General features: G+C 43.3%; 1 protein-coding gene and 1 non-coding gene across 11 annotated transcripts in view; both read left to right on the top strand.

Moving 5' to 3' along the window:
• herc1 (HECT and RLD domain containing E3 ubiquitin protein ligase family member 1) overlaps nucleotides 1-25,248 on the top strand; it is a 92,230-nt gene extending 66,982 nt beyond the window's left edge. For all 10 annotated transcript variants that reach the window (XM_040002189.1, XM_040002192.1, XM_040002196.1 and 7 more), the window contains 26 exons: nucleotides 193-329; nucleotides 1,556-1,756; nucleotides 1,845-1,975; nucleotides 2,101-2,318; nucleotides 2,447-2,567; nucleotides 2,705-2,854; nucleotides 3,019-3,120; nucleotides 3,220-3,393; nucleotides 3,586-3,885; nucleotides 3,972-4,037; nucleotides 5,972-6,097; nucleotides 6,221-6,359; nucleotides 6,556-6,737; nucleotides 8,342-8,497; nucleotides 9,034-9,156; nucleotides 9,260-9,362; nucleotides 11,677-11,846; nucleotides 13,217-13,355; nucleotides 13,705-13,874; nucleotides 17,341-17,510; nucleotides 17,759-17,924; nucleotides 18,033-18,109; nucleotides 19,305-19,557; nucleotides 20,687-20,839; nucleotides 21,399-21,704; nucleotides 24,617-25,248. In XM_040002189.1, coding sequence (XP_039858123.1) covers nucleotides 193-329; nucleotides 1,556-1,756; nucleotides 1,845-1,975; nucleotides 2,101-2,318; nucleotides 2,447-2,567; nucleotides 2,705-2,854; nucleotides 3,019-3,120; nucleotides 3,220-3,393; nucleotides 3,586-3,885; nucleotides 3,972-4,037; nucleotides 5,972-6,097; nucleotides 6,221-6,359; nucleotides 6,556-6,737; nucleotides 8,342-8,497; nucleotides 9,034-9,156; nucleotides 9,260-9,362; nucleotides 11,677-11,846; nucleotides 13,217-13,355; nucleotides 13,705-13,874; nucleotides 17,341-17,510; nucleotides 17,759-17,924; nucleotides 18,033-18,109; nucleotides 19,305-19,557; nucleotides 20,687-20,839; nucleotides 21,399-21,704; nucleotides 24,617-24,802 — 4,219 coding nt within the window. In that variant the 3' untranslated portion in view covers nucleotides 24,803-25,248. The remainder of the gene's footprint in view (nucleotides 1-192; nucleotides 330-1,555; nucleotides 1,757-1,844; nucleotides 1,976-2,100; nucleotides 2,319-2,446; nucleotides 2,568-2,704; nucleotides 2,855-3,018; nucleotides 3,121-3,219; nucleotides 3,394-3,585; nucleotides 3,886-3,971; nucleotides 4,038-5,971; nucleotides 6,098-6,220; nucleotides 6,360-6,555; nucleotides 6,738-8,341; nucleotides 8,498-9,033; nucleotides 9,157-9,259; nucleotides 9,363-11,676; nucleotides 11,847-13,216; nucleotides 13,356-13,704; nucleotides 13,875-17,340; nucleotides 17,511-17,758; nucleotides 17,925-18,032; nucleotides 18,110-19,304; nucleotides 19,558-20,686; nucleotides 20,840-21,398; nucleotides 21,705-24,616) is intronic.
• Nucleotides 18,206-18,310, top strand: LOC120715304. Its single transcript, XR_005691586.1, has one exon. It is a non-coding gene; the product is annotated as a U6 spliceosomal RNA (small nuclear RNA).
• Nucleotides 25,249-26,805: the final 1,557 nt, after the last annotated feature.

Here is a 26,805-nt window from a genome sequence, read left to right as displayed (position 1 = left end):
AGGTCCTGAAGGCTCCTGTCCCATGAGCCTCTTTCACAGAATCACACATCATTCCTTACAAAAGAAAAAAATAGTTTTCATCATTGTATAAAGTTCTTTTAGATGAGACTTTAAATAAGTTTGAGTGCTCCCAAAGGTGTCAGATACTTCAATACAGTTCTAACTTTGTTTTTTTATGTTATCTTTCACTAGTGACGACTCTTTGGAGGAGGGAATGTCTGGTTTGGGCTCTCCCAGCGATCCTTGCCTGTCACCTCTTGCATGGAGTGTCACTGGAAAGTATCTCGCCTCTGCCATGGAGAAAATGGTCAACATCTGGCAAGTTAATGGTAAAGAGTTCATTTTGTCCAGTCTTCTCTGGGGGTTATTGAATATATTAATGATGAGCTTCACTGAGTTTTGCGGGACTTGTTTCACTATAATCTGTGGCTCACCTCGTATTACTGGTGACGGAGGCCTGCAGAATATGAATGAGAGGGCTTCTATTAAAAATAAAACTGAATGGTCACCGGATGTGTTCCAGGCATCATTTTCTGCCCCTCACCATACACCTGGCTTTGTGAACCATCTGTCCAGAGCCGTTACTGGGGTTAATAGAAGGTGTAATCAGTCGCGCGATTCTGCTCCTGCTCAAACTGCACGATTGACTCACAGGGGTGAGAAGTTCATAGGTCACGATGCAGGGTCTCACACTATACGGCCCGATGCTCTGATGCGACCCGAGTGCTCACACTGTGCCTCCATAAAATGAAGGTTATAACAGAAACTCTGTCGCTCTCTCCCTCTCTGTCTTTCACTCACACAGACACACCACCACCATCAACTTTGCTAAATTGCTAATGAAAAACATGATCAGGCAGCTGTGATTGAGCAGCATGTAAATCCAACTATTTTCACGGTTGTTGTGGTCATGATAATTTTGTGAGGCCACATCGAAAAGGCTCGGACGAGCTTTCCAAAGTTCTACAAGTTGTGCCTCCATCGCTTGTGTCCAGATCACAGGCTGCACAGCCGTGCTGCGCCGTCTTTTTCGCTGACATTTGTGTTTGCGCGTGCGCAGTGTGACAAACTGCGGTGACACCCTCATGACCAAGCGATTGATGATCGGGAGCTGGTCGTGAGGTGTTAATCGCTTCTCGTTACCCCACGTATACTACACGATGCACGACGCACGATGAAGGCCAAAATCGGGCCGAATGCCAAAACGGTCGCACGACTCAAAAATCGGCTCAAAATGGGCCAAAAATCGCACAGTGTGAGCCCAGCATTAAAGAAGTTGATACATTGTGGCAACAAAGTCATCATCCATCTCACAGTGAATCTGTAGGGAGGAACGGAAACGACAGCTCACTCCAAGACTGCAGTGTTGGAGTTTGTCCAACCGTATAAGCAGGAAGCTCTCATGTTCCTGCACAGACAGCTGAAAGACATCAGAACCCCTATATAAAATACCTAAAAGGAACATTAAAATCAAGTATACTTGGGCATTTGTCAATATAAGTATGATATATCTTATGCAAAATGTCATCATGGATCTGCTTTCATTGTCTCCAAGGTGGTAAAGGGCTTTTGGATGTGCAGCCTCACTGGGTGTCTGCACTAACTTGGCCTGAAGAGGAAGCAGAGTCCTTGTGGTGTGGGGAGCCCAAAGACATGCTGCTGGTGGGTCGAATGGATGGATCACTGGGCCTCATCGAGGTGCTGGACTCTTCTGGTATGCACCGCACAGAGCTGGAACACTGCTACAGGAAAGACGGTATGAGAGTTTTATTTCAGGTTCAACCACATCTTTGATATTTACTTGTGTAACTGAAAGAAAAACAGAAGGTTTTTTTCTCCTTCAGTGGCAATAATGCACATTGCCTGGTACAGTGAAGACAAGCCTTTTGCCGTTGGCTACGCAGATGGAAAGCTGCTGATTGGATCCAAAGAACCTTTGGATAAAGGAGCCATTGTTGTCATTGATGCACACAAGGTGGAGTAATTTTGTCATTCTGTTTATGTTGTGATTCTTTCATTTAAATTTCAAAAAGAGAGAGCTGTTTTACTGTCAGCTAGATGGATTAGATAGCTGACAGTGATTCCAAATCTTTTTGTCAGGAGTCGATCAGCAGCATGAAGTGGAGTCCAACGGGTCAGATCCTGCTGACGTGTGCTAAAGAGGAGACTGTGAAACTGTGGGCCAATCCAGACTGCTGCTCTGACACGGGCTCTGGCTGGCACTGCCTACAGAGCCTTAGACACCCCTCCTTGGTTAATGGTGTGGCCTGGTGCAGCTTGCCTGGATGCAGTCCGAAGCCCCTCAGCATGTTCGCCGTGTACGTTGACCTTGAATGCGCCCTCTGTTTTGGGTTTTGTGATTTCACTTCTGCCGTTTTTGTTGTTTCTCCACACAAAATGATTATTTTGAGGAAAAAACGTTTTTATGGGTCATTATGCTTTTCAGATGCTGCCAGAATGGTCTGGTCTCTGTCTGGACTGTTCCTCAAGACATTTCAAACTTCACAGACTCCTGTTCCTCTGATTCAGAAGGATGGTGGGAGAATGAAGCCAAACCCAAGTTAATGGTATTTGTGTCTTTTAACTTCTACTGTAAAAGCACTTTAGCCAAAGTCATCCAGTAGCAGCTGAGTTTCTTTTGCTTTACTTTTGAGCAATAAGTTAATGTGTTGTTCAACCTCAATGTGCTATCGTTGATGTGCAGCAGTCCACCCGATGGTCAGAAGATGGAGCAGTTTGTGTGTTCCAGCTAAAGGGCCACATCACTCCAGTAAGAACACTGGCTTTCAGTCCTGATGGTCTGGCCCTGGCATCTGGAGGAGTGGGAGGCCTCATGAACATCTGGTCCCTGCGGGTAAGAAACATACATATACACACAGATGGAAATGAAGGCACATAGTTCATATGCAAATACTGTAAGTACACACACAGATGACTGGAAATATGTAGATGGAAAGAACACATGACACTTAATTACACTGGTGTGTGTGTGTGTGTGTGTGTGTCCATTTCCAACAGGATGGCTCAGTACTCCAGACCGTGGTAGCTGGGTCAGGGGCTGTCCAGAACATTGTCTGGGTCTCAGATGTGGGCGTGGCCGTCTGCTCCAACAGGTCAAAGGCAAGTTGTCTCATTTGACTCCATTGTCTCCGTCATTTTGTATGATTGTATTTGTCCTCAGTTAAGTTTCATTTGCCTTTTGTATGGCTTGATTTCCAGGATGTGTTGGTTGTGAACTGCTCCAAAGAGTTCATGGCATCTAACCACGTGCTGGCCACCTGCCGCACGGCTTTGAAGAAGCAAGGTGTGGTCGGCCTCAACTTGGCACCCTGCATGAGAGCTTTCCTGGAGAGACTGCCTGTCATGTTGCAGGAGCAGTATGCCTATGAGAAGGTAAAGGGAGATATGATACAGCCCCTACTAGAAGTCAGAGTTTGTACTAGATGATTATATCACCATATTTCTTTATTTGTGTTGGAGAACTCTATGAGAAAAAATAAAGCCAATCCAAGCAAACTTGCACTATTCATGACAGATTAATAGTATTTGACACTAATAATGTCTCTCTTTGCTCTCTACTTCCAGCCCCATGTTGTATGCGGGGAGCAGCTTGTCCACAGCCCGTACATGCAGTGCCTTGCCTCTCTGGCTGTAGGTCTCCATCTGGACCAGCTTCTGTGCCGTCCCCCTGTGCCGCCCCACCTTCGACACTGCCCACCTGAGTCTGGCATCGCTGTATGGAGCGCCAGTGAGTGGGCATGGTTGGACTGTTTCTCCACCACAGTAAAGGCGGCAGAGGCTCTTGCTCGAGGTGCAGCCTTCCCCGAGTCCTTCTCCGTTCCTGACCTAGAACCCGTGCCTAAAGATGAAATGGCTCTGCTCCTGGTGAGCAAAGCTGATTAAACTGTAATTTAGAATGTGATCAAAACCTGTGCAGCTCATAACAGCAGCCTTTGCTTTTATTTCTACAGGACAACAGTAAATGGTCAGCTAGTATGGATGAACAGATCATGTCATGGGCCACCTCCAGGCCAGAGGTAACTTTGACAGTTTAGGTGAAATAAATGGCCCCCCTCCCGGGGGTACTGCTTTATACGCTTTATACTGCTGTTGCAGTATGTGGTAATGGCAGAGAAATCATTTCAAGTTTAGCTGCTTATTTTCATATGATTTTTCTGATTTTAGGTAGGATTTTTAGAAATGTTTAAGAGCAAGATTAAATTGTTTCATTACAGAAGGTTAAAATACATATTAGAATACAATAATGAACAAATATGACACAAAAGCTAACACATGTAAATGGTTTAATTAGTACAGCAGAAGAACATTATGAGAAGTTATTTTGGATGATGTGTGTTTGGCTTCTCATCCAGTGCTTACACTGCTCTGCCTCTCTTGAGCTTCACCTCGATAACTCTGCTCCTTAGATTTGAACCAAATTCTTTTCCCTCTCTGTTGTCTCAGATTCGTTCTCCACACTCTGAACTCTCTGCTCAGTTCATCTACAGCTCCCCCAATACTCAGAACAGCCAGCAGTCCACCCAGTCACACACCGCAGTCACACACTGCCTCTGCTTTGTTGTTCCAAAAAGTGATTTCAAATGTTTCTGTATAGTTTTTATGTCTTTACCTATACTGATAAATAATGTGGAGTCAGCAGGAGTTACAGGGGGAGATAAAGTACAAGACGTTTTGCAAGTATCTTTATGATTGCAGTATTGCACCTACTCTGTCTTCTGCACTATAATCAGTACTTATGGTTTTGTTTACAGCTAAAATATCTTTATAGAACTGTTATGTTTGTTTCTGCTGCTATAGATTATATAAAAGTCACTTTGCCCAAAACCGATTGCAGAGTTTACCTTGCGATGGGGATATGATCAAAATGAGCTGATGGCAATCAAGAGATATATATTTAACAGATTTTAGACCACCAAGTCAGTTACAATAGTTTAAATTGTTGAAATCACTTGTTGGTGTGACCCGTTCAGCCCTCACTTTTTTATCCAACTACAGTCCTCTAAATCAGCGGTCCCCAACCCCCGGGCCTCGGACCGGTCCGTGAGCCGTTTGGTACCGGGCCGCGAGAGTTGAGGCTAAGGTGTGAAATGTATGGTTTTCAGGGGTTTTATCGGTTTTCAGCGTTATTTTGTTATTGATTTTATCGTTAACTCGGTTTTCCTGGGTCTTTCCATGTGTGTTATGAATAAATCTTTTTTTCGGTACCGGTACTAGTTTTATTTTGTTGTATTTATCCGCGACACCTTAAAGGCCGGTCCGTGGAAATATTGTCGGGCATAAACCGGTCCGTGGCGCAAAAAAGGTTGGAGACCGCTGCTCTAAATATCTATTTATTTAGGTACAAGTGATCATAACTTTGTTTTTTTAGCCCTCGGCGTAAAGGGCTGATGCGATACTGCTGTCACGCTGCCGAGCAGGCAGGGAAGCAACGTGGAAGTAATGTAGTGATGTAGGAGTTTGAAACTGAAACCATAGGTGTCTACTAAAAATCTTAGATGAATTAGAATTTCAGTGAAGTCGACCTCAAGATCAAGGTCAGAGGTCAACTTTTCTGAAATTCTGGTAACTTGACAACAAGGCAACATAGGATGTTGAAATTGATACCTCAGGTTCATCTGCTACTAATACCTCTGACTGCAGAAAGAGAGCAAGAGGTCATTGTGAAACAGTAAGACAGTCACAGAATATTTGCTCTGCATTTTTGGGTAAAATGGTGTAAAAAGTGTCTCAATCAGCCAAAATCACAACATTAACAACAGTGAGCTTAACTGAAGGGTGATGGTAAGTAAGAGGGATGTCAGGCCAGGTGAGAAGGTGGATATTTCCACACAACAAACACATTTCTTGATCTCAAAAATTGAAAACCAAATCCTTACCTCATGATTTAATATCACATCTAGTTTCAACCCGATTCTTTTCTTCCATTTTTCATGTTTGGGTTCATGATCAGGACTGGCACCTCGGAGGGAAATGTGACGTGTTTCTGTGGGGTGCAGGGCGACACGGTCAGCTAGCAGAGGCTGGAAGAAATATCCTCGTTCCAACCATTGCCCCTTCCTTCTCTCAGGCACAGCAGGTACATAGACATAAACTACTGGACATATTGTTTTTTGAACTTTGTTTCTATAATTAAACCAGCAGCGTGAGCTGTATTTTATTTCTACCTGTGATTACTCGTTCACATTCTCGTTTCTTGTAGGTGGTGTGTGGGCAGAATTGCACCTTTGTGATCCAGCCCAACGGCACCGTATTGGCCTGTGGAGAGGGGAGCTATGGCCGCCTGGGACAAGGCAACTCAGATGACCTGCATGTCCTTACTGTCATCTCAGCTCTTCAAGGTGACATTACAACACCTGTACACAACCAAAAGTAACAAACAAACAGGCACAAAGCCAGCTGAATGTAGCAGAACGCTTAACGGCTAAAAGGCAAATTATTTGTGGTAGCTGGTGTGCACGAAATATAGAGCTAAAAGAACATTTGGTCAGCGGATTGGTGACATAAACCCTGTCATGTGCTTTTCGTTCTTACCAGGTTTTGTTGTGACCCAGTTGGTTACATCTTGTGGCAGTGATGGTCACTCCATGGCTCTGACAGAGAGCGGCGAGGTGTTCAGCTGGGGAGACGGTGACTACGGCAAGCTTGGACATGGAAACAGTGACCGCCAGCGACGACCCCGACAGATTGAGGCACTCCAAGGAGAGGAGGTGGTCCAGGTAAGTCTCCACCCTCCTTAAAAATATATTTCATTTAGTGCTGTCAGCGTTAATCTCGTTAAAATGACATTAAAGCCATGACTGCATTAACGGTTATGGGGGGGAATGCGCGACATTAATATGTTAGCGCAGTTAGCTAATCAATGCGTTAGTGCCGTGCAGACCCTCGCATGGGGCGATCCGTGTTAACTCGCTAACAGAGATTTACTGTGTTAATGCGGTTATGGCATTAACGTCATTTTAACAAGATTAATGCTGACAGCACTAATTTTATTCAATTCCACAGTACCCAAAAACAACATGCAGGATATATACAGAGGGCTGAATTCAGACAATGATGTGACCGGGTATACATTTTATTGGTACTCACTAGTTTGTAAGGTCTGCCTTATAAATATAAGTAAATATGTATACTGTATATGTTACATGTATCTAAATGTATCAACAAAATGGAATTAAATTGAATAGTTTGTGTATCCATGTGCTGTGGGATGTCCTCCAAGATCTGTACCAGGGCATGACTGAGCTCTTGGAGAGACAACCTGAGGTTCAGATAGACTAAAACACAATATCTCAGAGGTGTAATACTGGATTTAGATTATGCGAGCCTGGGGGCCAGTCAATGGCAGTTCAACAGCCTGCTCTCTCATACTGTCTGCACATGAGACCTGACATCATCATGCACCCAGAGGAACCAGGACCCACCACACTAAAAAGTCCCCTCTTCATCTGTCAGTGGCTTCCACCTGTGACGCTGGGATGTTCTCAAAGCGCTGTATACAACATGCCTCATTCGCCTCACCCACTCCTAGAAGCACTTCTAAACTCAAGTGCAAACTAACCAACATTCACACACCGATGAACGCATCGGAGGGCAACTTGGGGTTAGTATCTTGCCCAAGGATATTTGGCACGAACCACCAACCTTCCACTCAGTAGCTGATCTGCTCTACCACCTGAGCCACAGCCACCCTGTTGTTGATTTTATTAACACAAAAACATCCTCTGTGCTACTTAACTGATCAGTATTCCAGATGTTATACTCTGGCTAGAGTCTCCTTAAGAAGTGTTCTTTTAATCTTTTTTGAGCGGTGTACAGTGTAATTCTGTGGGAAACAATAAAACATGTTTGCCTACTTTGAGCCAAAAAAAAGTTTTTTCTCTTGAAGGTTAGACTTCCAACACTATCTTTGCTGTTGCAGAATTCTGTCATATATCTATTAAGGTTTCTCTGGGTCACGCTTCTCCTCCATATTCTGCACACCTTTATTGGGGTTAACAAGAACATCATAGAGATAATGATAATGGATTGGATTTATATAGCGCTTTTCAAGACCCTCAAAGTCCTTTTCAATTCCACTATTCATTCACTCTCACATTCACACACTGGTGGAGGCAGCTACAGTTGTAGCCACAGCTGCCCTGGGGCAGACTGACAGAAGCCAGGCTGCCATATCGCGCCATCGGCCCCTCTGGCCAACACCAGTAGGCAAGTAGGGTAAAGTGTCTTGCCCAGGGACACAACGACCAGGACAGAGAGCCCAGGGATCGAACCGAGATAGGCAGTTTCAGTTACAATGCTCTGTGCTTTCTTCACTCTTTAGATGTCTTGCGGGTTCAAACATTCGGCCGTAGTCACAGCTGATGGGAAGCTTTTCACTTTTGGTAATGGTGATTATGGAAGACTAGGGCTGGGGAACACCTCAAACAAGAAGCTGCCAGAGAAGGTCACTGCTCTGGAGGGCTACCATGTAGGACAGGTAAGACGTTCATTACTGTTACAGTTGGTGTCTGTGAAATGCTTGGATACGCGGCACATTCAGAGGATTTCTGTACTGTTACACTGTTACTGTTTTCTATACTGGAGAACAATATGAAGACATCAGTCGTCATGTGTCCACTGGTGCTATATGCTGATTGTGGACATTCAAAACAACACTGTGAAATAAATATTTCAGTGGTTCTTTTATAGAGCTTTTCTACTCTGCCTGGGCACTCAAAGGGCTCATACGAGCACATGCTTTCTGTTTAACATTCACACGTTTACACACAGTGTTGTGCCCAAAGGATATTTGGCATACAGACTGGAGCCGATGAAGCTACCAACCTTCCAACCCCATCAGCTAATTTTTTAAGGTTTTTACAGTAATATGATGTTGTGACATTTCGGCAGATTATTTCTGGTTGCTGGAACTACTTTGGGGCAGTTTTGAGTTCTAATTGTTTTGATTCTTTTCAGTTGTCCAGCCTTATCTTAGCTATTGATAGTTGGTGTTGTCGTGTGCTCCCTCCTCAGGTGGCTTGTGGTTTGAACCACACTTTAGTTGTCTCTGCTGATGGAATGATGGTTTGGGCCTTTGGCGATGGAGACTATGGGAAACTGGGACTTGGGAATTCCACAGCCAAGTCCTCACCTCAGGTACCTGCTGCATTGTGATGCCTGATCAATGAACTGAAATTAATCTGTTGGCCTATCAAACAGTGAAACTGTTTGTGATCCTGATCTGTTTTGAAATCCTTAGAAAGTGGACGTGCTGTGTGGGATTGGTATAAAAAAAGTAGCCTGTGGAACTCAGTTTTCCGTGGCTTTAACCAAAGATGGCAAGGTTTTCACGTTTGGCCAAGGTAAGCTTAGCTTATTCCAGGTTTAAAAACAAAGTTAATCTATAACTGCCTTAAATCTGCATTCTTGTTAAAGGCCAGTCTGTAGGCAAATGTTCTTATAGCTCACTTGGTCAACGACTTCATAAAACATTTTGCTGAGGAGTTTGAGTTCTCAGCCTTTCTCTCACCCACGTTGGAGTCTTATTCACCCGTCGACAAAAGACAGACCTAGCTGCCATGTAGGGCTGCCACAATTATTTTGACAGTCGACTAGTCACCGATTATTTTTGCGATTAGTCGACTAATCAGATCATCATCCATTGGATGTAAAACGTACAGCTTATTGCACCAGCAGCATCTGCTCTTATATAACTATCATTAGCTTACAGCTTTAAGTGTTTAAGGTATGTGCTAACTAACAATAAAGACAAGATGGTAGTTTATTAAATTTTAATGAAATCTGCAGATTGTTTCGGTGAAGTTTAATAAACTCCTTGCTATCTAAAATATAACAGGACACCGGAGTAAATTCTCGAGCATCTCACACTTCTGATAATCAGCTGTCTGCTTGACGTTTATTCTGCTGTGTAAAAACTATAACTTTAATCTCAGCCAAACGGATTTACTCAGGAACAAATAAAATACTAAAAAAGCCAAACAATAACATTTTAAGTTATCTAAGTGACTTATATATCATGTTTAACCTGAGTAGTGAAAGACGGCGGTGGGTTTGAAAACGATTTGCCGGGAGTCCGGTGTTCTCACGGCGCTAGTGAGCCTAGCCCCCAGCTAGCTATCGAGCTAGTGGGTAACAGACGTCTCCGAAAACGTCGGCGCGCTTTTGAAAATATGTGGTGTCTTGATAAACTGAGCAGATATTTGAGGTTTCCACAGCTACATTCTCGCCTGAAAATATGTTAAACGTTTATTTTGTGACCCAGAAAGAATAATAAGAGTAACATTAAAACTAACTAGCTGCCGCCATTGTTGTAAACTGAGCTGGGCTGCGCTATGAATTCTGGGACACAGCTTCTTCTTCTTCGGGGTTTAACGGCAGCTGGCATCCTTGTACATGCAGTGCTGCCATCTTCTGTTTCAGTCCGTTATTACACTCTTAAATCCTGCTACTTATTCCTGCGTCTTTTGTGATCTTACAAAGCTTCAAACGACGCGTCGACTATTAAATCAGTCGTCGACGATTTTGATAGTCGACGTAATCGTGACTAGTCGAATAATCGTGGCAGCCCTACTGCCATGCCGCCCATATTAGCTAATACCTGGGCTTTTATTTTTGTTTAATTTTTATTTGAGACTCCCTTTCTCATTACAAGATCTGTTTCAGACAGACATACTAAAATGGTGAAACTTGTCCAAGATTTACAAAATCACATAAAAAAATTCCCAGTGACAGATTCATAAAGTCGTTTATAGATCTTTTAAACTGCAAGCGATGCCATCTGAGAGAGCTGCGCTGTAATGTGGTCCATGATGACAGGGCAGGAAATGAGGAGGCCTTTTTTCCAAGCTCTGCACGAACTGATGGAACAGTGAATAGAATGGAAAACCAGAAAATGATTTATAGATATACCAGTCAGCCAGAGAAAGTTGATGTGTTAAAGGTTTACAGCCAGTTAAATATCTTAATGCCTCATGATAACCTGAGAGTGAGCAGGAGGGCTGATGAACGATACCTTAAACCCGGAGGGTGGCAGCAGGAGAGAAATCATCTGTTTGTGAAAAAGTACCCCAACTTCAGCCTCAGTTTTTTTTAACAGGTGGTCAGTATGTGACTTAAAAGATTGTCATTGGTCACAGTATTTAAGTATTTGCAGAAGCCCACAGGTTTAATAGAAGTACTCTTAGTACTGTCTTTCTATTGTTTGGAACAACATGACCGTGTTTTTTTCTGCATTTAAAATGCAGCAGTGAGATGAAACAGCTGTGACTGCACACTACCCAAAGCTAAATGTGATTGTGCAAAAACCACGTTGATGGTATTAATGCAAAAATAATAATAATGTGCGCCCTGAGATAGAAACCTCTGTTAGTGACATTATGGTGCTCTATAACTGAAACCCACAAACCCCTCAGTCCCATTTTTCTTATTTTATACGGGATATTAATCACACAATAATCTATAATCATATTAATGAATGTTAGTGAAAACAGTAGTTTATTATATAACATATTAAAATGAGTGTGATATTTAGATTTGGCCATTAGTGGTTTTAACACTGATTATGACAATTACACAATTGAGCTTTCACCATGAAGTCAAAGTGAGATTTTTTCCGTGCCATATTATTCAAATATATTTTTACCTTTTCTGTTGAAGACCGCCTAATTGGCTTGCCAGAGGGTCGAGCCAGGAACCACAACCGGCCCCAACAGGTACCAGGTCTCTCAGGGATCCACATCCAGGATGTCGCTGTAGGAGCTGAACACACTCTGGTACTCTCCTCCACAGGAGATGTTTACACCTGGGGCAGCAACTCGGAGGGACAGGTAACATGCATACAATGCTTGTGGGAACATAAGTGTCAAAGTCTCAGTAAGACTGTTTGCTGCTTATCTTATTTGAAGTAAATGGATTTACTGAAAATGTAGCCTTGTCATCTATCTTATATTACACACATAGAGAGCCTTGTGGCACACAATAGCTAAGATAAAAGGACGAGGACTCAGAAGCAGCCAAAGAAAAGTATCATTCAGACAGATATGATGTGAACCACTCCAAAGCAGAACCAGATACACCAACCCAATATTTCAGCCTGTCAAGGAAAGTATGGTGGTGGACGGTATCAAACGTAGCGTTTAACACCAGAATATTCTCCAGCGTCACTTTGCATTAAAATGACACTGGACACTCAAAGAACAGAATGAGCCCCAGATTGAAATTTCTCCAGCACACTGTCTTTGTTTAAGACTGGTGTAATCTGCTTAGTCATAGCCTTTTCTAAACTCTTAGTAATAAATGATAATTTTGAGGTTGGTCTGTAAATGCTAAGAAAAAGAATGAGTTGCCCCCAATGAGCAGGGACTCTCTCAGTGTTTCAAAGCTCCTAAGAGAAGTCTTTGGCCCATCCTTGGCCTCTGCACTGACTGGTAGATTCAGTTCAGTTGAATTCAGTTTTATTTATATACCAAATCACAACACAGTCGCCTCAAGGTGCTTTATATAGTGAGGTAAAGACCCTACAATAATACAAACAGAGAAAACCTCAACAAAACTCTACAAGCAAGTGCTTTAGTGACAGGGGGAAGGAAAAACTCGCTTTTAACAGGAAGAAACCTTCAGCAGAACCAGGCTGGTAAATGGACTAGTTCTTATATAACGCTTTATAGAACTTGAACTTTTTCTAGTGAATCTAAGTGCTTCTGTCTTGGAGAGCATTGGAATTCGTATCTTGCCCACAGATATTTGGCATACAGCGGCCAGGGATCAAACGCAGCAGATGACCTGCTCTGAGCTACAGCCCCCCTTCAGTAGTGGCAGCGATTAGCTGCTCTGCTTCGCACGGGACCTTGACCTAGAATAGGGTCATCTGCAAGATATTTAGCACGAGGTTCTCCACAAATCTGAGTGTGCAACTGGAGAGGGGCGCCTGTCGTCCAGCAGTCACAAAGGGCTCAGCCAGCTATCTTAGACTAACAAAAGATCCAGAGTGCTACGGTATCACTGAGTCTAAGCAGAATTCCTGCTGTGCCTCTCAGACTGTGCAGGATTACTACTGCAACAACACATCATCTGCAGGGTAAAACTAACATTGCATTGTTTGCATTCCTGGCAGTCAGGTTTGATTTATTTTCAGAATTGATCTTGAGCTGTTATACACACTTATTCTTAAATGTTGACTTATGACTGTGTTGTGCAGCTGGGTCTGGGACACACCAACCATGTTAGAGAACCTACACTGGTAACAACGCTGCAGGGCAAGAACATCCATCAGATCTCTGCTGGACGCTGTCATAGTGCAGCGTGGACGGCTCCCTCTGTGCCGCCTCGAGCACCAGGTTACACAGACACACAAAATTCACATAATGCCTCCTGATATTTTGATACTTTCTCCCAGATATCAGATTTCCTGCTGTGCTGCTGGAACTTACAAAATACCAGAGCGTAATGGTTTTATTTTTATGTATTGTGCTTAGAAACCTGCCTTATAAACCACATCACATAGAAAATATGTCAAAGGGATTAGAGACAGAGCTTTGGATGGCTGCCACAACAAACAATAATTAGAATAACTGTGACAGCAGAAAATCTCTTTAATGAAACTTTTGTCGTGAATGAAAAAGTCGATTTTTCTTCCCACACTTCTCAGTGTTCAGGGTGATCATATCTCACTCTAATCTTCCTCAGGCTCATCTGTACCTCTTCAGCTTGGCCTGCCAGCAGCAGTGCCTCCTCAGTACAGTGGGCTTAAAGAAGTGAGCATCGAGGCAGTGAGGGCCCGTTTGCGGCTCCTCTACCACTTCTCTGACCTCATGTACTCGTCATGGAGACTACTCAACCTCAGCCCTAACAACCAGGTGGGCAACGACTACAATAAAACAAAAGACACTTGTACAGAAAATGTTTAGAAATTTGGTAAAAAATGTGTTGTTAGAATTTTTTGTAATGTGATACCAGTTATATTGTTCTTCACCCTTAAGAAGTTGCACACAGCCAATAGGCTTTAGCAGCCTTTGATATTTGACCTGTCAGTGATGCTAAGTGTTAGTTATGTCTTACTGTGTATTTTATCTATTACAGAAACAGCTTCTGGAAAAATACTGTTAGTTTAGTGCCTCTAACACATTGACAAGCTGAAAACTCTCCCATAGATGTGAACAGAATGAGAAGAAGAAAATGGCTAAACTTAGATTTGTCTTTCCTTTGGTTTGCATCTCCAGCCTCAGTGACTGAAGGCACAGTCCAGGCTCTGAACACCTTCACTCTCATAACTGAAAGGCTGTAAAGGTGATTGAGTTCAGGCATAAACCCAGAAAAGGTGCATGTTGTACACACTTTTTGGTGTTTATTATGAAGCTCGGATTGTTTAAATTCATCTTAAAATCTGACATTTGTGTTGTTACTTCTTGCGTTGACTGCACTAGAAGGAGCCAGTCACCTAAATATACAGCTAAATTAACACCCCCCTGTCTCAGTCACGCTTTGTGACTTCCTCAGCACACTGTAGAAACACTGTGTTTCAGACACAAGCCAAAAGTCAGCACTCTGTCCTGGGGGCAGACCCTTAGTTGGTCAAATTGACCTCTCAGTAGGTTGGTGGCCCCTTGGTGGCTCTCTACGCTCTCCAGAGTCCTCCGATGGAAATGGTTGCATCGTGATCAATTGCAGAGAAGAATGAGGGCAGTAAGTCTTCACCCTGGAGGCAAAAAGGTCTACTTTTGCCTCGACAAACAGATCCCACAACTGGCCACTAGTAAAGGGTGTAATATTCATTCCCCCCTCTGGGGTTCCTGCCTGGAGAGAAAGTCCAGCCCCAGCATGTGTGGCTCTTGGAGACAGAAAATGAACACTAAATCATGAAAGCAGAGACTGAGATAGGTTTAACAGTCAAGGGGTACGTGCCCCTGTCTGGGCGTTTGTGTAAGAGACCACTGTTGAACTGGACAGAGAAAGTTGAGAGCTTGAAACACGGCTGGGAGCTCTCACTGATTGGTGTGCAGCCTGTGCTGCACTGAAATTCAGACTCTCTGATGAGGGTGAGAAACGTGGGATTACCTGTTGTGGTCACCTGAACATCTGACAAGTCCGAACTAGGAATTACAACCTGAAACAGCAAAAATATATTTTTGTGCACAGGGGGGTTTGTGACAACTTAAACAGGACTTAAGGAGTGCCTCTTGGGCAGCACCAGATAGGGGAACCGGCATCTCCCTGCAGTTCTTAACTCAATCCCATAGCTAGGAGGACTGAGACGTCTTTCTCCTGGGCGTTGGGGCCCAAAGGTGGATCTTAGCTCCAGGCTGACTGGCGTGGAAGTTACCCCAGAGGCTGGGCTCTTGCTGGTGGTACACCCACATTAGCAGCAGTCGGTCCGCTCTCGGCGGTGGGAAGAGGAACAGCTAGCCTGCGAGACCAAACTGCGAACTTGGAATTTGTGTCTGGGGATGATATCACGCAAAGCTGCCGTCTGCTTCTTCCTCAGTTCAGATTCAAATGACCTGACAACAGATACTGGCTCATCCAAGTAGATAGCACTGTCCCTATCTGAGACATCAGAAAAGGTCAGATGTGCTACTATTATTGAAGCCATCTGTTAGGGAGCACACCACAAAGGGCACGGAGAATGTATTCCATTTTTACTTGGTTCTCATTAAGGTAGAAGTAGTTGTCTGGGGAAAACAATGGACCCAAGTTGCACCAGGTACATCGCCTGGTGCGACTGTATCACAGTGACTGAGCTCATGGCATGGGCAGCGCCCGGCTGAGAATTATAAATCTTGTCGGGCTGAGATGCAGAGCATGTACAGTGCTTGGATGGAAGAGATGCGGGATCAGCTACACCATATATGTGGAATGGGGCCAGATATATGGGGTCACATATCTTTCTACGTAGCACTTTAATTCTTATTCTTATTCCTACTTTTATTTTTTTCATGTCTATTTAAGTGCTATTTATGACACTATGTTTGCACTGAAGCACCGCAGCAATTTCCTAATGTTGTAAACCTGCTCAACATTTGGCAATAAACCCCTTTCTGATTCTGATTCTGATTCTGATTCTGATAAGCTGCCAGGGATGCCTCCAGAAATGTAAACGGTAAATTTACCAGCTACAGCCATTCCGTAGGAGGCGGGTTGGCTAAGCCAGCCTTCTTTGTGCTGTCCAGCTCTAAATACTGTCCATAGCTGGGGATTCCCTAACCCAAGACGGTGGCTTGACACATGTGAAGTGGTTAGCTCGGAGACAAAGTCCGGGAATACTGGAAGGCAGTTATAGTCTGTTGTCAGATTCGCTGGAAGGAAAAACTCCACAAACTGCCAGAGATTTCTAAGATGGTGGAGTAGATGGCCTTTCCACTCTGAGCTTCTCCACTGTGTGATGAAACGTGGAAAAAACAGAGATGTTGTTTTGGCCTGCAAGCGGAGCAGCGGCGGCACACTGAGGCAACAACAGGCTCTGCTGTTCATCCATGAGAAGGTCGATGAATGCCCAAGCTGATGTCCAGCACGTCATCATGTTGGTGAGCGTCCGCTGAGGCTAGCCAGTGCTCCCGCGTGGTTCATCCTCACTCAGTCCAGATATTTGCAGAGACATCGACCAGATACTCCTCATCTTCAGATTTGGAAAAGCTGGAACCCTAGCGAGGGTACTGGAATGCAACAGCCGTTCTAGCACTTTCTCCGTCTTTCCAGGGTCGAGCCCTGGAGCTGGCAACAACATACAGCTTACTTTTCCCGGCGTGGTAAGTCCCCAGTCAGACAGGGCAGCCTCATGCTGGTCATGCAAACAGCACCCATTAGGACGGGAGAAACAGAAGATTTCTGCTTTGCTTGCTTTGGTTTGGTACTCATGCCAAAATGCAAAGCAACAGTGCTGCACAAGGACACTTGAAATTTCCACTCTGTGGGAAGCCCACACACCAACTGAACAGTGGAGGCTAACACCAACGAGGCAGTTAAACTGACTTCATGCCAGCAGACAGCAGCTCTAACTATCAGTAGCTAGCCCAACTCGGCATCCCCTCAGTTTTTACGCTCAGGTGAAGTGTGAAAACTGCAGGATCAATGTGATCACAGAAGTCTATATGTGCAGGGTTGTATATGTGTCATCACAGGGCACGAATAGAGGTGCCTTAAGCCACAACATGCAGGGGCGTGATATCCCAAACTATATGTGTTGTATGGACTGAAAGGGGACTACTATGTTACATCTTAATTGGAAAGATTTTTTCTTCCCTATAGTTTAGACATTGCACAAATGTAGGGAAAAGATTTGGGGCTCCTCTTAATTAGTAAATACTAAATGTCATTTTAATTCTGCAGAGCTGTACCTCCCATTACAACGCCGGTACCTGGGGAATCGTCCAGGGCCAGTTAAGGCCCCTTTTGGCTCCCAGAGTGTATACGCTGCCTATGGTGCGGTCGATAGGCAAGACCATGGTGCAGGGCAAGAACTACGGTCCCCAGATCACTGTCAAACGGATCTCCACACGGTCAGTACTGGTAACTGTTTTTAGCCTGCAGTTTTGGTCAGAGGTTTCCATACACTCACCACTGGTATGAAGGTTTTAATGGTTGCTTTAAACTGTTCCAGGGTGAATTGTTGTACTGCATAAAAAAATAGATGCATAACTACTTCATCAGCTACTGATGTTATAAATATAATTTTGTGCTTAAAGGTAAACTTAAAATCCCCTTCTTCCTTTTCACTTTGGTTTTCCATCACATTTGAACTCTGCAGAGGTCGGAAGTGTAAACCAATCTTTGTACAGATTGCTCGGCAAGTTGTAAAGCTGAATGCTTCAGATCTCCGACTTCCCTCAAGAGCCTGGAAGGTCAAACTAGTTGGAGAAGGTGCTGACGATGCAGGAGGGGTCTTTGATGACACCATCACAGAGATGTGTCAGGTATGTAAACATCTGGACTTGTTAGAACAAATTTTATTCCAGCTGTTTACTGGATGTCTGATGTACTAGAGCTACTACTTCTTCACTGTCATGAATATCTATCCATAGGAGTTGGAGACAGGAGTTGTAGAGCTGCTCATCCCATCTCCCAATGCCACAGCAGAGGTTGGCTACAACAGAGACAGGTGAGAAGACCTTAATGAAACATGTAGGTCAGTTAATGTGTTGGAAGTTGTAGGACTTTAAGAGAGTAACTAATCCTTTGTTTGAAATAAAAGAAAGACATTTCTTCGATGGCATGCGCTAAATTGGATATGATACAGGGAAGATTAGCATGGTCTCTGCGCAAGGATGACACGTAAATCCGTGAAGCGTTCCACATTTTTCAGCGGAGGCTTCAAAGCGTGTCTGCCGTCTATTATTTTGGGGAACGTTCGGTTGCTAGCAAACGAGATGGACGAGCTAACAGCGCTGACACGGAGTCAGAGGGAATATCGTGAGTGTAGCTTGATGTGTTTCACCGAATCACGGATGCACCGGGGTATTCCCGATGGCAGTGGACAGTGTGGCTTCCACACTGTTCGGGCGGACAGGGACAGCGCCACGAGCGGTAAGCAGAAAGGAAGAGGGCTTGCTGTTCTTGTTAACAAACAAACATAACAATCAAAGACTCGGGCCGTATTATTTGATCAGGGAATTTACCCTTGTAATGTTGGTGGCTGTTTACGACACTGCAGTGAATGCTCAGCCACCTACAGCCGTATCCAGAGCTGCACCACTCCCTCAGGATTGTTTACGAGTCTGTTGTGGCCAGTGCCATCCTCTATGCTGTTGCATTCTGGGACAGCATGCCAACAGACTCAATCAACTGCTCGGCAAGGCCAGTAATGTTGTGGGGATGGAGCTGGACTCTCTTAGACTGTTTCTGACAGGTGGCTGTTGTCCAAGATAAGGACAGTGATGGACAGCACCTCCCACACACTCCATGACTTGCTAGCCAGTCACAGGAGTGAGACACAGGACTGAGACACAGGACTGAGACACAGGACTGAGACACAGGAAATCATTCCTGCCTGTGGAACTCCTCCATCTAATACGCCGTACACACTGCAACAATTACACCCTTTGCACACACTCTACAGTAAAATAACAAATGACAAAGTTTCACAGGTTAGAGTCAAATGTCAATCATATACATTTCACCTCTATAATATTCTTGATATGTATAATTGAGCGATTTGTATGCGTGTATATTGTGCTATTTCTTAAATGTGTAAACTTTGTAATAGTCTAGTCTGTTACTGTTATTGCCTTGGAGCAACTGAAACCCACATAGTTTCCTTATGGATTATTAAAGTATTCTGATTCTGATTTTGATAGATTCCTCCTCAACCCGTCAGCATGCCTGGATGAGCACATGCTCCAGTTTAAATTCTTAGGTATTCTTATGGGGGTAGCCATCCGCACCAAGAAGCCCCTGGATCTGCACTTGGCTCCTTTGGTTTGGAAGCAGTTGTGCTGCATCCCCTTGTTGCTGGAGGACCTGGAGGAAGTGGACCTGCTCTATGTGCAGACACTCAAAAGCATTCTTCACATTGAAGACAGCGGCATCACGGAGGATAATTTCCATGAGGTTAGAAAAGCATTTTGATTGTATGTTCGTGTGAGGATTATACTTATATTGAAACCACACTAAAGCAAGCCACCAGCCACAAACACATCCATTCATTCAGCAGCGTTACAGTGTTAACTGGGGTTGTTTAATAGAACATTAAATTCAATGTTTGGTTCATTTTTAGTGCAACAGAGAAAAAGCAGATGTCTACATTTAAGAACAGTTGAAATATGAAAGAAAACCTGTGTAATGTTACTTTGCTTGAGACAGGCTTACCTGGGTCCAACCTGGAATTAGGCCGGGGGAGCGGCTACATTGGCAAAGCGGGCTGGGTATCGTCTAACGTTGGGCAATATCTAAAATCTTTCCAACCGACATTCGACTTTCTGATGGGCGGAGCAATATATAGTTATGCACAGACTGATTTGCGCTTTTAGGCTTTATAGGGTGAAAGGTAAAGACCCTACAGTAAAACAGAGAAAGCCCAACAATCAAAAGACCCCCTATGAGCAAGCACTTGGCGAAAGTGGGAAGGAAAAATGCCCTTTTAACAGGAAGAAACCTCCAGCAGGCTCAGGGAGGAGGAGCCAGATGGGGGTGAGGAGAGGAATACTGAAGAAAAGACGCTGCAGATGAGAGCTCATTTCTGCCACATGAGCTTTCATACGTTGGATGAAATGAATAAATGAACAGAACAATGAACGGTTGTTAGATTTAGTGGAAAGCTTTTATAGAAAACCATACAGTGGCATTTATTTACCATGACTGCAGACGTTATTGACTTGTATTTTATGCTTTGTTTGTCTTTCTGATGCGTTCTCTTTGATAATATAATTGCCATATTCTAGTACAAAGCCTCATTTTGAGCCTCTTCTTTTAGGCCATGGACATAACTGGTTTTTAACTACGCGTTCAAATAGAAAAACAGCAGTTTGTCTTATCACACTCAGATCTGGGGACAAAGATTAATTGTCACTGATCCACAGGGTCCAAGGTTTATTATTTAGGACTTAGAGATGTGGAGATTTTAGGTGTATTTTTAAATCATTAATGTAATTCCATCACAGGTCCTTTCTTTATGAAGTGAAGTTCTCTAACCTCAGTGAGCTCTTTGCCAGCACTCACAGTTTTTGTGTTTGTTTTGCAGATGATTCCTCTGGATTCCTTTGTCGGGCAGAGTGCAGATGGTAAAATGGTCCCCATTATCCCAGGAGGGAACAGCATCCCTCTCACTTTCTCCAACAGGAAGGAATATGTGGAAAGAGCTATTGAGTACAGACTGCATGAAATCGACCGTCAGGTACAGAAAAGGCCTTTACACACCAGACATGTCAAATCCATGCGAATATTTTGTGTATTAAAAATATTTTTCGGACTCACCTCTTCAGTACAACCAGAATTAACTTCAAAGTCATAAAAAAGAAGTACGTGTGGAAGTGTCTTAAACCTGTGTTGGGTCAAAGACAATTATTGGCCACAGCTGTGGTTGTAAATAAAGACTTCGGATAGACGTCTGGGAAGCATTTTGACTTGACTTTCCTTTGGAGTTTATTTGGGTCATATGAAATTGAATTGAACTTGTACGTCTTGGTCATACTGTTTCAAAGCTTCGTTGGCTAAGGACTTCTCAGTCACCAGTTGTTAGCCACTGAGCATTCACAGGGGAATGTATAGATGACCCAGATACAGGAACACAGTGTTTGTCTGCTGTTTCAACATGGAAAACCTAATAACAGCAAGCTGTGCGCAGGACTGGAAACAAACAAGAACGTCTCTTTAGCCGATCTGACCGTTAGATTAAACGTGACTTTGGCCTTAACACGGACATAAGTCTTCTCCTGTGGGCTCATCTCTCCCAGGTGGCAGCAGTGCGTGAGGGCATGTCGTGGATCGTGCCGGTGCCGCTACTGTCCCTGCTCACTGCCAAGCAGCTGGAGCAGATGGTTTGTGGCATGCCGGAGATCTGCTGCGATGTGCTCAAGAAGGTGGTGCGCTACAGAGAGGTGGATGAACAGCACTCCTTGGTGCAGTGGTTTTGGCAGACCCTGGAGGAGTTCTCCAACGAGGAGCGTGTCCTCTTCATGCGCTTTGTCTCAGGTCGCTCGAGGCTCCCTGCTAACACAGCTGATATCTCCCAGAGGTTTCAGATCATGAAGGTGGACAGGGTAAGTAGAGCAGTGCATTGTCATCATGAAAAAATGCCCAATTATTTTCCTTAAATCCCTGGGGAATCTAAGTGATGTTTAGGATGGTTTATTGGCAATGAGCTGAGCAGGGAAAATAACTTTTCTCTGGATGAGGCAGTTCAGAGACAGAGGACCTCAGTCTACGTTAATCTGGGGGCATTTTGGTTCTTTTGGTTCTCCCATCTTCAATGGACCGCTGCGTAACTCAGGACACTATTAACTATCGTTATGAGTGTACAATAACATATTTTTGCATTTCCTGGCAGTGTGAATGCTGGAAATTTAAAGATTTTGCCTGAAGTGTTTAAAAATATTTGAAATAGTCAAAGCTGAACTTCCTGAATGAGCTTAATTTAATTAGATTACCAAATTATCAGCCAGCTTTAGTGTAAAAAGTAGAAGCACAAAATTGAAAAATGGGCTAAATAAAACCAAAGAATCCATCATTTTACTCTAAAATCATAGCCACGGGTGTCCGCTTTCATCCCCGGTTATTGTGATAGATATTTGTCTCTCATAAATGTCCCCAAAGCGCTGCCTCCTCCGTCCAACTCTTCCACACGGAACAATGTGAAAACCGTCTAAATTTCATGTGAAAATCCGAATCGCAGGCTGTTTCTGCACTGTCACGACATCCACATACTAAACTCTACAGATGGGAAAATGTAAGAATTTGTAGACTCGGAGTTGTTGGCGCTCACGGTGAAAGAAGTTTTCTTATACAACAGTTTTCTCTTAGGAAGCATTTCAGAGACAAATTTCTGTCTATTTCAACCTGAAGCTGACAGAAGTCTGGGTCACCTGACACGAGTCACTATAGCAACCGGTCCTCACACCTGCATCCTGATGGGCGCTCTCTCACCCAGCCACAGTTTTTACTCTCCAGCCATTATCTTAATCTTAAAACGTAGGACGGTTTGTCCTCAGCCTCACAAACCGACTCTGCCTTCAGGCTCGGGCTCATAGTAGCCCTGGCCTGCATCTTAATTAGTGAGTTAATTAAGATGCAGGTGTCAAAAAAACAACACAGTGCTTCAGAGACACTGTGCCGAGGCTTAGTTCATCAGCACATCACTCCTTTAGTACCTGATTCATTGGTTTATAAGGAAGTGAATCACTGGCAGGATTTGTGGTCTTTTGTGCGAGACATAGTGAACTGCTGTGCGACACTGAGATATGGAGTCAGCAACAAAAGGAAGATGTTCTGCCTATTCCTGAATAAAAACCACTTTAATAAGGAGTTCTACCCACAGGTCTAAACTGTACATAAGAAATGCACCGTACATATATAGTGATAGAATTATAACCATCACTAATCTGGGAGTTAAAATGGAGGCAGATCTTAAACTTGGTCAGAGCTTTTTTAAATTTAAGCCCGTCTTATCAAAGCAGCTTTTTGAGACAGTAATCATTAACATATTTAAGCGACGTTATCTTGAATCTGTGCCACACCTGCACAGAGACACAAAATATCTTGCTTGTCGTGTGGGCTACAAGTAGACCAGAGTCAGTGCAATCAAACACACCTGCCTTAGTTAATACAACCCCATCAAACCACTCCCAAACTAGTGCCCATTCCCCACAGCAAACATGGAGAAGAGGTTATCTAGGCAATATTATGTTACACCATACCACCTTTATTTATAAAGCACTTTAACATAAAACCAGAGTTCACAAAGTGCTGTACATGCTAATAGCATAAGTAAAGAAAATTAAAATGAGATAAGATAAAATAAATAACTAAAAAACTAAAATAAATTGAAACATGTTATAACAAATTGAGTCAACCCCTCTAATCAATGCCAAAGGCTTCAGCGAATAAATATGTTCTAAGAAGACTTTTAAATTCAGGGAGAGAAGAGGCCTGCCTAACATGCAAGGGCAGATCATTCCACGACTTTGGAGCAGCTACAGCAGAAGCACGATCACCTTTAAATTTATACTTAGTTTTTGGTACCTTAAGGAGCTGCTGATTGGCGGACCTAAGGGAACGGGCAGGTGTATATGGTTGTAGTAGCTCCGAGAGGTAGGGGGGGGCCAGGCCATTAAGAGATTTAAAAGCAAATAAGAGAATTTTAAAAACAATCCTAAAATGTACAGGTAGCCAGTGGAGTGAAATTAAAATGGGGGTAATGTGCGCAGACTTTTTTGTTCCAGTTAAAAGACGAACTGCATCACTAACCCCACAATAAAGTGCGTTACAATAATCCAGCCTAGAAGTAACAAAGGCATGGATTACTGTCCCAAAATGCTGTTTCGATAAGATGGGCTTTATTTTGGCTAATTCCCTCAAATGAAAAAAGCTAGATCTTACAACAGCTCTGACCTGGCTTTCAAGTTTAAGATTTGCCTCTATTTTAACTCCCAGATTAGTGATGACTGGTTTAACATACTGTGCCAGTGAACCAAGATCTATAATAGTGGCCTCAGAAGCGCCACCAAAAACCATCACTTCCACCAGGGTATTTAAAAGTAGCGCAGACTGGGAGGCAGAGCCTTGAGCTTTCACGTCCGTCTTCTGTGTCATCACCACCCGGTGTGGATTTGCCAGACGGAGACCGTCTGTATCTTTAAGATCCGACTTTCATTTTTGATAAAGCGTATAGCTGGGATGACCGTGAACCCTTCCTTCGTTATGCTGCAATAGGCCGGACCTGCTGGGGCTTCTCATGATGCATGACCACTTGCATGTTTCTTCTTCACTCACTGTCCATTAAATCATTAGTGTACTGTTGTTTGTTCTTTACCTTATTATATAAAGTGCCTTGAGGCGACTGTTGTTGTGATTTGGTACCAACTGAATTGAATTTAGGAGAGCAGCGTTTGGCCTGCCACAGAATGACACTGTGTGAGGTTTAAGTAATTTGGAATTTGTTGTGTGTCCTCCACAGCCCTACGACAGCTTGCCCACCTCTCAGACATGTTTCTTCCAGCTGCGCTTGCCTCCGTACTCAAGCCAGGCTGTCATGGCTGAGAGGCTGCGCTACGCCATCAATAACTGCCGCTCCATCGACATGGACAACTACATGCTCTCCCGAAACGTGGACAATGCCGAAGGCTCTGACACTGACTACTGATCCAAGCAGTTCCACACACGCACACAAATAAACTCGGCAGAAATGAGCAGGAACAGCCAGTATTATCCAAACCGCACCATCATAGGAAACTCTTAAGCAGATGGGCCATTTTCTAATCTGTTTTATGTCGATTAAACAGCACAACTTTTCATTTCTCTTTGTGGTTTATTAGCAGTTTTTATTGACACAAATTCATACGAGAAATGCATTTAGTGTTTTATTATCTTTTTTTGTGCACATCTCATTTTCAGGGTTTCTGAATGGAGATATGTTTATTTGTTTGGAAATGTGTATAGAACATTATCAAGCAAGCTGTGGAGAAAGAAACACATTGTACATTGTGTAAAATGCTACATTAGGGAAAATGTCATATTTATTGTTTTCATTGCCTTTGCCAAGTTTCCCAAACCATATAAAAGACCTGACAATAAATGCTGCATAATTGATTTGTTGTTCTGTTGCTGGAGTTAGCTATTTCCATGGTAAAAAGAAAAACCCTTCATCATAAATGGATTAATTTATGTGAGAAGTACAAAATATCACAAATGCCACTGTTTGACAGGAAGAAATAAACTGGAAAAAAAATAACAATCAGGGGGAAAAAACGACCCGAGCAGGTGAAACAGATTCTCGTGACGCGGCGCTTTGGGAAGTCCCTCCTTCCCATTTCCTTATTTTTTTGCATATTTGTCATATTTTCATTATTTTGATCAAACAAATGTTAATGTCGAACATAGATGTCCCTAGTAAATACAACACGCAGTTTATAGTTGATTCCATTCATTACACGAAACAGCCGTGACAAATGGTTAACTTACTCAATCTAAAATGAAATCTTCACTTTAAAAATGCAGAGTTTTTACTGGAGTTATCTTTATCTGATAGTAAAATGTTTTGATGATCTGAAACAAAGTGAAAAATATGCTAGAACTCAGAAAGGTCTTGATGCATGCTCAATAATCCAGGTAAGGAAATCCCAAAAGGTTGATTCTGTTCATCTGGACGCAGCGTTTTCAGTGGGAGAAACGTTTCATCACTCATCCAGGTGACTGCTTTGGTCTCAGCTGACTGCAGGTTTCCCCGAAATTGAATTGAAACCAGACCTCGTTTTATTCTTGAGATCATCTTCTGCTGGTCTAACAGCACAGGTATACACGGAGCTAGTCTCTAGTTCAACAACCAAATCTGTGAGATTAATATCCTTTTTATCCATGTTTAAACTGAAATATCATCATGCAACATTATGCCTTTGGATCACTTTTCTAAGGGTAAATGGTAAATGGCCTGCATTTGTATAGCGCTTTACTTACTCCCTAAGGACCCCAAAGCACTTTACACTATATTCATCCACACATTCACACACCCATTCACACACACATTCACACACTGGTGATGGCAGCTACGTTGTAGCCACAGCCACCCTGGGGCGCACTGACAGAGTCGAGGCTGCCGGACACTGGCGCCACCGGGCCCTCTGACCACCACCAGTAAGCAAACATGACTGATCTTGATGAAACTTTGCATAAAGAAAATTAAATACATAAAGCACATATAAGAATATTTTATACAAATTCCACAATATATTTGTACATTTGACAGGTCAGCTGAGTACAGGATGGGATGTCAGATTAGAAAGTTAATAATATAAACATGCACATATTGTCCAGTGAGGACCATGCACTCACTGAGGGCAGTCAAACTGATGATGACAGTGAGGAAGATCAGAACCCAGAAACAGTTTTGAGGTGCTGTTAGGAGGTCAGGGGTCAGTTCAAGGTAAGATGTGTGTGTTGGTGTATTTGTGTTAGGAACAAATCTTGTCAGAAATACATGCACCTGAATTGTATTGACAAAAGCATTTAGAGCTGTAGTATTGTTTGCTCTGATTTTCTTTCCTGTGCAGGTTCCCAAAAGATAAAATTAGAAGTTTAGTGAAATGAGTAGTCCGCAACCCTCATTCTTAAATCAGACTTTGACTAGACAACTTGTTTAAATCATAGTAC

This window comes from Simochromis diagramma, unplaced genomic scaffold (genome assembly GCF_900408965.1).
Source record: "Simochromis diagramma unplaced genomic scaffold, fSimDia1.1 OVJJ01000430.1, whole genome shotgun sequence".
In the NCBI taxonomy this organism is placed as follows: domain Eukaryota; kingdom Metazoa; phylum Chordata; class Actinopteri; order Cichliformes; family Cichlidae; genus Simochromis; species Simochromis diagramma.
Note: the sequence above shows the minus strand (reverse complement) of the source record. Positions and strands in the feature narration are given on the sequence as shown.